The sequence below is a fragment of the Fundulus heteroclitus genome, chromosome 16, assembly GCF_011125445.2.
Source record: "Fundulus heteroclitus isolate FHET01 chromosome 16, MU-UCD_Fhet_4.1, whole genome shotgun sequence".
In the NCBI taxonomy this organism is placed as follows: Eukaryota; Metazoa; Chordata; class Actinopteri; order Cyprinodontiformes; family Fundulidae; genus Fundulus; species Fundulus heteroclitus.
In genome coordinates, this window is record NC_046376.1 from 13,324,444 (window position 1) to 13,336,229 (window position 11,786).

General features: G+C 37.7%; 1 protein-coding gene across 1 annotated transcript; it reads right to left on the minus strand.

The window, feature by feature from the left end:
* Positions 1–2,742: 2,742 nt before the first annotated feature.
* ramp2 (receptor (G protein-coupled) activity modifying protein 2) lies at positions 2,743–10,777 on the minus strand. Its single transcript, XM_012878727.3, has 6 exons — positions 10,648–10,777; positions 9,973–10,056; positions 9,860–9,883; positions 6,938–6,964; positions 6,628–6,805; positions 2,743–6,532 (listed from the first exon to the last, which is right to left on the minus strand). The coding sequence occupies exons 1-6, from the start codon at positions 10,730–10,732 to the stop codon at positions 6,283–6,285; spliced, it is 648 nt and encodes a 215-aa protein (XP_012734181.2). The 5' UTR covers positions 10,733–10,777; the 3' UTR covers positions 2,743–6,282.
* Positions 10,778–11,786: the final 1,009 nt, after the last annotated feature.

The window sequence follows — 11,786 nt, forward strand, 5'->3', positions numbered from 1 at the left end:
AGTGCTTCAAAACCTTTTCTCTCTTAAAACAATATTATAGGTTTGCAAAGTTCCACCTAAATAAAGTCATACAGAGGAAATTAAAGTAGTAGTTTGCAGAGAGCATATCAGGACGGCTGCCTCATACTAACGGTCAAACATGGCGGTGGCGATTATTTGGCTTTGTTTTGCAGCTATTGAACCAGGCCACATTGCACTCACTGAGTTGATATTGAATCCTTTGCCTGCCAAAGCATTCTAGACTCAAAAGTGAAGTTATCTGCCAAAATGCTGAAGTTTGGCTCAAGTTGGGTCATACAACAGGACATGTTGGACCAAACCGAGCTGCCAATCCACAGCAGAATCGCCAAAAAAAGACAAATAATGAGGGTGTTGCAGTGACCCGGTTAATGTCCAGACCTCAACCTAATTGAAATGCACCAGGGGGAAGTCAAGGGAGCTGTGCAGAAATGAATGAAAATGAATCACTGTCATTTAAAAGAAATTAGTTCCACTCTTCAGATGACTACTTCAGGTTATCCACGTTAAAGGCGGCTTTAAAAGCTTTGAAATCATAGCCTGTGCTTAGCTTATTTTTTTAACCTATCAACTATTTAAAAATCCTAATATGGACAAAGTCTCTCTCTTTTCATGTCTGTGACAGTCTTGGCGCTTCCTTTTTTTTCCCCTCAGTTTCTTTGTCAAACCAGTGGAGCTGACCTTCAGTTTGGCCTTCTCCTTTTCCATCATCATTGGAGAACTGAGGAATCTTTTTGCTCCACTTCACTCACATTTTCAGCTGGCGGTGAAAGAAGGCTGCTCCCGCTCTGCATTTCTTTCAGTTTATTCTGACTGATCGGGCAGCGGTTTTTGATGTCAAACCTACTTGAATGTACAATCATCAGCTGCCAGCGTGATGTCAGCCAGCTGACGGGTCAGCTCCAACACAGCAGAGCCAGCTGCCTGGCTCACAAACCAACAGAAAAACTAATTACTTATGTCACGTTCAATAGCTCACATCAGAGGGGGGGGCAGTTTTCAAGTTTTATTATATTTGGCATGTGGAAGATGACGAGAAATTCCTATAATGGTTACTGGGGACAAAAGCAGATCGCAAATTAATTGGATACATCTTTGAAAGCGCAACATAGCAGATCCTTTACCATAAAGGCATCAGGTGCTTTTTCACATGTTCTCCCCTTTGTTTTTGTTTTTTTTTTGCCAGACACACTTAGATTATTCATTGTTGGAAAATTCACACTCAGTCTCAACTGACCAAAGCGGAAGACGCCACTTTAAGAATCAGTAGATCCTAACAAGCCAACCCCGCTTGTGAGGTTGGAGAGAAAAGCATTTATCATTGCTTGCTTTTCCAACAGCCTGTTAGCATATAAATTATGTCTAATGTCTGTTGAGGATACTTCACTACCCTCTTTGCAGCGATCCAGTGGGATTTCTATTTTTATCTCACTTACCATCCTCCTCACTTTAAATGGTGGTCAGATAAACTTTCTTTTTAATCTTTTCAATTGTTTAACCTTTTAACAACATATACTCTTCTTTGGGTTACTTAGGCATATCCATATTTATTTATTTTTAATAAAGGCACCATTTTCTTCAATTAAAATAACATTAAATGAATCAGAAATACAGTCTAGACATTATTGTGGTATTCTGTCTATAATGGAGTGGCCAGCTCAGTCACCAGATCTCAACCCTATTGAGCTGCTGTGGGAGCAGGTTGACTGTATGGTGGGTAAGAAGTGCCCATCAAGACAAACCGAATTGTGGGAGGTGCTTCAGGGAGCATGGGGTGAAGTTTCCTCGGATTACCTCAACAAACTGACCAAAGGTCTACAAGGCTGTACATGCTGCAAATGGAGGATTCCTTCATTAAAGCAAAGTTTGAAAGACAAAATTATTATTTCAAGTACAAATCATATATATATTTTCTATTAATTTTGCAACTCGATTGAATGAATCAATGAATTAATTTATTTATTTATTTCAGACAGACAGTTCTACCAAAAAGTGGTTGGTAAACATAAATTCCACAGAAAATCTCAATCAACACATGCATATTTACTGGTATAAGCAGAAACGCCACCTTGCATATCTGTATATTAATTTGAACATTAATAGAAAATACTAATTTAAAAAAATAACTATCCCATTGCATACAACGGCAAGTATAACCTCAGACGTGACCTTGAGTAGTACAAAGTATCTGAAAAGGGGTATGAAGAAGTCAAACTATCTTATTCATACCCCTTTTCTATCTTGTCGCCCAAAACCTAAATAGTGAACTAATGGATTTCTATGCTTCTGATCCAAAATTCCCCAAAATAACCCATAAACATATATATTTAAGTAAGTACATACACTGCTTTACATATCTGTTCAGATGCACACAAGTAAATACACATACTACACATCCACACACACATACCTTTATATGAACATATACATACACACACCTATTGATATATATATATATATATATATATATATATATATAATATATATATATATATATATATATATATATATATATATATATATATAATATATATATATATATATATATATATATATATATATATATATATATATATATATATATATATATATATATTTTAGATGGATGGATATTTTAAGTGAGGTTCCCAACAAATCTTATGATCAGTCATCACTCTCAAAAACTTCATTTCATTAACTCTAGCTTGTATTGCTTTTGCAGTTTCCAAACAACTTAAACTTGTACTTTTATCCTAGTTTAATGATGATTTATTAATATCCATATCAAAACCATATCTTTAATCAGCCTCACTCTAGGTGGATTTCAGCCATAAGCTGCTGAAAATTGTCACCTGTACAAAAGATATTAGTATTATCTGCAAACAGAACAAAGTTTAGTATTTTAGAAACTTAAAAACTGCTTATCTCATTAATATACATATTCAACAGGTTTGGTCCCAATACTGACCCCTGGGGGACAGCACAAACATTGACCAAGCATGATTAATAAAACGTGAGTTTTAGTTTAGTTTTGTTTGTTTGGTGTGGTTTTATGACCTCAAACCTTTGAGCAGTAGAGTAAGTCTATAGATATGTACACATTTATAAACAAGTATGTTATTTTCATTATTTCATGAACTAAGATGTTTGCACACCATACTTTAATCATATGCTCTCTTCTCTTCACCATAGCAGCTAAAAGCAACGGGCCTGTATCTCACGTCATATTTATATATTACTGGAACAAGAACTCCTTTATTATTGATTAAAAGCTTAACGACTCTCTGAACAAGAAGGTAAAATATTAATTACTAAATGCTTCACTTACATTTATTTGATGGATATGATTAGGGGTCTTGAGAAGTGTGGCACAGCTTTTTTTTTTATCTTTTTTTTAAAGTCCTACAAATAACTGCATTTTAAGACTTTTACACATCCACACCAGGGAAGCCAATAAATATGAGCATTGTAAAAGGTTCATTCATTGCACAAAATGGCAGATGACAGTCAAATCACTTAATTCTCAAACATTAAAGTTTGTTACAAATCAATGTAAAGCCACAAGGGGGCAATGTTTCGCACTCTGGAGTTTTACAATCCACTTTGGTATTATTGGTTAACGTGTGAATAACACGCAGATGCTGTTTTTTGATGACAACTAATGTTATATACCTCTAAATACATATGCATCCACACCTTGCGTTATAAAGGCTAATGTTTAGTTTGCTGTGAAAAGAAAATAGGGAGGGACACAAAACTGGATGAGATCAGAAAGGGAGGATGGGTGTGGGAGAGGTGGTGAGGATGACCCCATGTCTAGAGAGGAAGAAAGGTCACCAAACACACTTTCCCACACAGCCCAACCCAGAGACACAAGCACACACTCTCTAAATTAAACAGAGGCCCACAGTGCAGTGTGTGTGCCAGATGAGGGTGTGATACATGGCTGCTGTCATGGCTTCCTTCACTACATCAGGGCTCCCACTGCACAAAAACTATAGCACAATATACTGCTCGCTGAAGATATCATGAAACACTACCTGCAGGGAGGGGGCTAGGCCACATGTGGTGGTTCATCAAACGTAGACAAAGCTGAGAAGGTTCCTTCAGCAGAATGATGCAGCAATCCTGTTAGTATATATTCTTGAATGCCTGGTCTCTCACATAAAAGTTACACTTTTCCCCCCGTGATCAAACCTGCAGCCCGGCCAAGTGAACAACCAGAAACAGTTCACCATCCAAAAGTACATTTAATAGTTTACACAATGAAAAAGAAAGGATATAAACAGGATGTACGCTGTGTATGGTGGAAGAACAGACTGAATGACTCCTTTCAGACATCCATTACATCCATTTTTACTTGACAATGACAAAGTTAAAATAATGCATATAAATACACATTTTGTTTTCAAATCTGAAAGCACTTGCTGTAGCTTTACTGTCATGCACAACTGAACACGCTATTGTGTTGTTGCAAAGAAACTCGGGTTTTTCTTCTTGTCATCGCTCAGTGTATATAACTAATCTGCACAGACAATAAAAAATGTCTTTTGTCTGGCTCGGATAAACTATCAGTTGTTTCCTTATAAACTGATAATATCAGGAGGCAGAATTCCTGCTGTCGAAAGAAAAACAGTAACTGAAGATCTACCTCAGTGGTCCCTCCCTTTTGATTGAGCTCCAGCTGCTTCAACCTTTGCCCCAAAACCTCTCATCCAGACTAGATTAATACATTCAACCATTCTCAATTTCATGTCATCCGAACATGCGTTTAGACCAAACGTGGATCAAATTCGAGATAGAGTTCAGTTTGAGCAGCAAAAAGAGATGTTGCTTCTTTGGAAATAAAAGTCAAAAGCTAATACCTACCATAAGGACTGTCACTAAAAATTAGATTTTACTTTCACAACGGCAAGCTCTGAAGCCTTTGTCATCACCAATATTATTGAATATATGTTTCTGCTATATATTAAGCTTTGATTCCAGAATATTGAGCTGATACTGGTTGAGTGAATACCCATGCTGCGTGCTGTTTGCTTTGGAGGCTGGATCTGAGAATGACGTCACATTAGAGGGGGACGCATTCCAGCTGCAAACTTGGAAAACCCCTGGGATTCGCTAATTGTTGTAGTGCTAACCAAAGACAGCAATACAAGGTGATAATGGTGTGTTTCTTTCCATGTATATATATATATATATATATATATATATATATATATATATATATATATATATATATATATATATATATATATATGGAGAGAGAGAGAGATCCAACTTTCCAAGTTGTACTTTTGAATGTATGCGGCTATTTCCATTGTATTCCTGTCTGGGAACTCAGAAAATCCAACTTTTGAGTACAAACAGAACGCAGCATTGTAACTAGGTTGGTTTAAGAACAAAACAACTTTTCACAGCATCTTCCTAAAGTGAAAGTTTGGGATATTGAGGTAGGGTTCTGTAGAGTAACTGCCAGCAGTCAGTGTTTTAACAAAGTAAACTCCTTCCAGTTTAAAAATAAAGGGTCAAAAGTTTGGAAATTCTTGCTAACATGGAGTTCTGGTGAAGCAAGGATAAAAACCGATCCCTTACAGTATTTCGCTGGAACTCTGTTATAAGTAATTACACATTTCCCTCTTGCAGTTTTATTTGCATTGAAGAACCACCTCATGGTCAGTAGTAGTTTGAGCAAACACTGCTGTTTGGATATATCACATTCTATTACTTTGGCATCAAATCAGATCACACTGACCAGTTATACCTAATAAATTCCTTGTTCTAATATGTTTCACATAAAACTGTTACGGACCATGGATCAGTACATTTTTCAGTGTAAATAGCCATGCATTTTCATGTTAAAAATAACCACCTAACAAAAAAATAACCTTAATGAGTTGCTATTAAATTTTAATTACTGAAACTGTTCCAAAACTTATGTTTCTTTAAGAGGAGTTTTGAGCATTTTCCATCGCAGGCAAGATACTGACAGCTGATGTCGACTCTAAAGAACCCCACTTACAAAAATTTAAACCACCTCTTTAAAGTACAAAAAACAGTAAATAGGAAACTGTTATTCAACATCACACAGATCATTTTGACGAAGATGTTTGTCATTTCACAGTCATCCTTTGAAGCAGCAGAGCAGTAACTCCATTTAGTCGAGAAAGACTGAGACGTCGGCATGATTATTGGACAAAAATAGGCATCAACGGCAGTCTAAGTACGGTAAAGCAGTTTTCAGGATGGACAAAAAATGTATATCAAATGTCATATTTAGTGCTTCAATCAGGAGGTACCGTCTCCATTTTTGGTCTTGAGCACCACCAGGCTGACCATAACTGGTATCAGGCAGATGGGAGTGATCACCAGCGCAAACACGATGGCCGGTGGTGGGTCACTAAACTCCTCTGTGGGGCATTTTATGAAATACTCAGAATGGATGTTGACAAACATTGTTTCCACCAGTGAGTTTGGCCATGGGATGATGAGACAGTCCGATATCTCCTCGGTGCAAAGGCTGAAGGTGCTGTACAAGCTGGAGACAAGGAGATTTGGGACAGGACATGGGATATCAGCAAAGGTTTTGCAATGTGTTTGACGCAAAAATGAATGACCTGGGAATAGGATTACCTGCTCACTTTATCCCAGACGCACCAGTCAGTCATGCTTAGTGACTTCATTGAATTGTTGAAATGAGGGAGACAAATAAACTCCAGTAAAGTAGAAAGACAGTCCATTGTTGGTTTGCCATATATATCCTCACAAAAACTGCAATAATCGTTGCATGTGTGAGAAACGTTTCCGCAAGCTGCAAGAATTGGAATAAAAAGAGAACATCCAGAGAATACAGGCAGTTTAGAATGTAACGACTGCGCAACTTGAAATATTACATTTCTGAAAAACTCGTGTTGTATTTCAAATTGTAAGAAATATCACCTACCAAATGAATGCTGGCTTCCTACGACCTCTAAATAGAAAGAAAAACAGACACACACACACACATTTTATAGTTAAAACGCGTATTCCCTACAAAACGTCAGGCAGAAAAGACAAAACTATCATTGACTCTTTCTAATTCATTTCAAGTCATTGCACTGTGACATTTCGTGCTCTGTTTTAGCTCACAAATCCGTCTAACACAACTGTTAGTCAGGCAGTTGCAGCTGTGGCAGGGAGACCACACACTCACCAGAGAGAAAGGAGAGGAATACCCCAATGAAACCAACAGCTCCCTTCATGTCAGAAAAAAATGAATAAAGGTGTCCTTTCCCCAAATGATGAAGCTCTCAGACCGTGTACAGCGAGGCATAACAGGAAACGCGACAGGGTTATCTTCGGTTACCAGATGTCCAAACAATGTTACCCGCGGTTAGCAGATGTTCTTCGAAGATCTGTCTGATGGCCCTGTGCCTTGGCAGCAGCTCTTCCCCTCTCCAACACACTTTTTTTTTTCTTTTTTTTTTTTAGTTTTTCTTCCTTTTTTTTTTTTTAAAGGGGTGGAGGCAGCAAAGATTGTCCTCTCTATTCTCTCAAATAAAAGGAGCACACCCAAGCTGGGGCTGGACTCACATCTGAAAACCCTTTACTCTTTAACTCTTGTTCTGCTTCCTAGTCTCAGTTTCTCACAGTCGAGAAAGGCCTGGCCAGCGCACAGCATGTGATTTATTTGCCTTTTGGGCTGCCTCTGCCAAATAGGAAACATAAGTAAACATTTAGGGCTTAGCGTTTTGAGGTGGATTCGATCATGACTCTGCAGGGTGTGCTGTGCGGACAGCCACGATTTCATTTTGAGGTTAATTTGACAAAAGCTGCAATAACTTATCCATCTGAAATTAACCATCTGTCGGAAAAGACCTTTACACATGTGTGTCGGTAAAAGACGCATGATATTTCCACAACAGATGTGATTTTTTTTTTTTTTTTTTTTTTTTTTATCTCATGTAGTGCTCATGATTATAACACATCTGTTGGGTAGTTCCTCGCTGCCCCCTCTCCCACCCTTAAAAAGCAAAGTAAGCGGGGGCTTTCTCTTTGATTAAACCAAAAAAATAATCAAATAGAGAAATCCATGGTTTGCATTTAATCCCTCACATTCATGTTACAGAATCTACGTGTTCAACCACACGCAGCATCTGCTTGCTGAGCAGCATTTTGATTTAGTTATGACATCAGGAAATGTGTCTCGTGTCTCTTCAGCTGAGGAGGAGCCCGCAGTCGGGAGTGTTGGCAGTGGAAAGGGGTGGGTGGGAGGGGGAGGGGGGGGGGACAGTTGGGGAAAGTAAAAAAAAAAAAAAAAAAAAAAAAAGAGCAAGGCACAGGATGAGGAACAGTAAAAGGGGCTCTGCTCCAAGCTCCAGTTGTTTCACAACTTTTGAGTTCATGCGTTGATCACTGACGTTGCGTGGGGTGAATGACGAACAAAGTCAGGAAGCTGATCCATGTGGGGGGGTAGGGGGGGCGGTGTCGGTAATGAGGTTTCATTTAACCTCTGACCCTGAAGCCTTTATGGGCCTCACGTCTACCGCCGGTGACCCCTCTGGTAGAGACCTCCTTGGGAGTTTATCTTGGATCCTTTTGACAAAACACACAAGGAGATCTCCTGGCAGAAGAGAGGGACTGCGAGATCTGTTCTCCGGGTTCTGTTTGTTCCAGGACGGACCAATGATTTCAAAGAAGTCATCCCAAACGAGCCCCCGGGAGAAACGTTTCCACACTCGCTATCTGAAACTCTATAATGTGTTGGATCTAAATCGTGTTGATGCATCGCTGCTCAAGAAAGTGTTTACCCCCTTATAATGTCTTGTGTTTTCAAATCATAAAAAAAATATTACTTTTATGAACAGAAAAAAAAACTTTACAAAAATTAAAGTAAAACTACAAAAGCTGAGTTCAACTTCACTAATCATATCCAGGCCTGATTACCACCAGACATGTAGAATACTGAAAAGACTTAAAGATGTCTGTCAACATAAGGTAGGCTAAAACGGCCCAAAAAACAACACATCATTCCCTGAGCTAAAAAAAATTCTAGAGGAGATGTAAAACTGAGTCAAAAACAATTTTTTTTTAAAAAAGACCCAACTAACATTTGCCAAAAGAGAGAAAAAAAAACATCTTGATGATCCCAGAGACTTAGGGGGAACTATTGTCTGAACTGATCAGACAAGCAGTTGAATCTCCTGGATGATCTGCATCATCTTACATTTGGTGAAAACGTAATATGGCTTTTTTTTTAAAGAAGAACATCTTACAGACAATTAAACAAAGTGGTGGTAGTGTGATAATCTGGGAAAATCCTGAGGAGACACGATATCCCTAACCCTGTGACCTTAAGACTACCAAAACAACAAAATGATGGTTTTGGAGTGGCCTAGTCAAAGTCTAGACGTAAATCCGACCAAAAAGCTGTGCCATGACTTTAAACTAAACTATTTTTGTCTTAAAAAAAAAACTTTCCAAATGTGACTGACATACAGCTGCAAGTAAGATTGGTTCAAAATCCCTTCATATCTATATAAAAGATTAATTACCGGTGATCAGACATGGTTGAGCAGTTGTCGCCATCAAGAGTGGACCAACCAGGTATTAGGTTTAGGAGGAAATTACCTTTTTCTGATAGATTGGGACTACTTTTTTTCCCTTAATAAGTCAAATCATCCTTTTGAAAATGGCATTTTGTATTTGCTCAGGTCATTCTTGTTTTATACTAAAATGTAATAAAAACAATTGTGACAAAAAATGTGTTGAAAAAGCAAAAACAGAAGATAGGGGGCAAACACTATTTCAAGACGCTTGAGTTGATTTGGACCAAACAGGTATACAGTAAGCAGTTCAAAGAAGAAACCTTTACACTTTCCCTTACCTGTTTTTTGTGTTGCGTTATACCCTGTAGAAAGAGATGCGTAGGTCAAAACATATATATTGCTCATCATAAAAGATGTTTTCCTTCTGAGTTTCTTCAAAATCTAGACATACCCGTTGCTGTTGGTCTTGTTGTAATTGTTGTGGCCGGTTGTGCGGTTACTTTGTCATTAACCAGACAAATCACAGTTGTGCATTCTGTAATAAGAAAACATACATTCCAGGGGCCCAAAGCAACACAGTCAATTTAAAATGGAAACTTTTACAAGTGAAATACAGTTTTTTAAACATAATTATCATCAACAGCCCTGTTTACACTTTTTTTTTTTTTTTTTTTTGGTTTGTGAGAATGTGGGGTGGACGAAGGAAATGGCAAGGTCCGAGCTGTGGGGAGTCGATGCATCCTCCCTTTGTCTGCCACTTCTTTGAGGAAGTCTTAAGGTATTCCACTCAAGGACATTTAAACATATTTACCATTATTCCCCGAACACAGCAGGGAGATATGTTGTCCAGTAGACAGAAACTCAACTATTTAAAAATAAAAGTCTATCAACAATCTTAAACATTATCAGAAATAATTACTGAATTCTTATTTGGAAACATATGTTGTTGTTTTTTTCAGTTCACTTAAGAATAACCTGCATCTCAGCATTTGTTTGGTTTCTTTCGAAATGCAACTCAGCAACTTAAAGTTTCCAAAGTCTCTTATTCAGAGATCAGAGAGACAGCAAGAAAAGGACATTGCTTCCCAAAAATATTTAAAGACAGTTAAAAAAAAATGTCACTTACCCCAAATGAGAAAAGTCGCTAAACAGCCAGAAAACACCAGAGAGAACTTGGTGACAGTCATTTTGCTGAACAATGTTCTGTTCATCTTCACTGGTGGGTAGGGATTACATATCTCAACCTTTACACAGGAAGGCTTAAAAAAAAGAGAGAAAGAAACAACAGGAAAGACTCATTTCCTAGTAGGGGCGGATTCACCACATGGGGCAAAGAGTTTCTGATAATGTTACAACTGTTATGCTCCACTGGTACACCAACTTCACTTTTTCTCTTCATTTGGATTCAGGAATTGTGAAAGAATAAAGAGTTTCTGTCCATGTTTTTTTTTCTCTTCTCTCTGCAACATTCCTCTGATATTATTGTAAAAAACAACAATTTAAGTTGTTGTTTGAACAGCTAATCAACGAAACTATAAATAACAAAAAAATAAGATGTGTCCTTTCCTTTTCTTCTTTGTTTCCTGTTTTCTATCCTTTCTTTAACCCAAACGCATGCACTTTAAACTGGGTCATTGGGTGCAGGGGTATTTTGTTGCATTTTTTTTTATAATTAACAAAGGTCAGAACGAAAGAGTTATAGCCAATAAAGAGAGATTAAGAAACCAAACTTCAGCAATAATAATAATTAATGATGCTCTCTGATGCACCTTTAGCTTCTTTAAAAAAAAAAAAGATCCAAAATGGTTTAGTTGGTTGATTCAAGTGAGTTCGGGAGTAAGACGTGAGACAAGAACCAGAGGAGCAAGAATGTAAAACCAGGCTATGAAAAAGGGCAGAAAGAAATGAGGGGTAGAAAATGAAATGAGGGAAGGAGCTGTTTACTCATTTCTTTGATAAGAGAGGCGAACAGCAGAACTGAACCTGCACACAGTTTGTTCTAATAGCAACAGTTTTCTAAAACTAAGGTTGGCCCTTTATCTTGAGTCGTTACCACGATGTTCAAGCTGACAGAATAAAGGTGACTCCGTTTGCGTGAATTCCTCCCTTTTTGGTCTCTCTTACAAACTTTCCTTGTTGTTTTTTGTTTGTGTTTTGCTTTGTCTTTACAAAACTAATCTAAGTATCGCCGTGTGAATACTGAAAGGCATCACTGATGCCATTGATTCTACAAGTGACTAATTTCAAAATAATTGCTCAATTTGA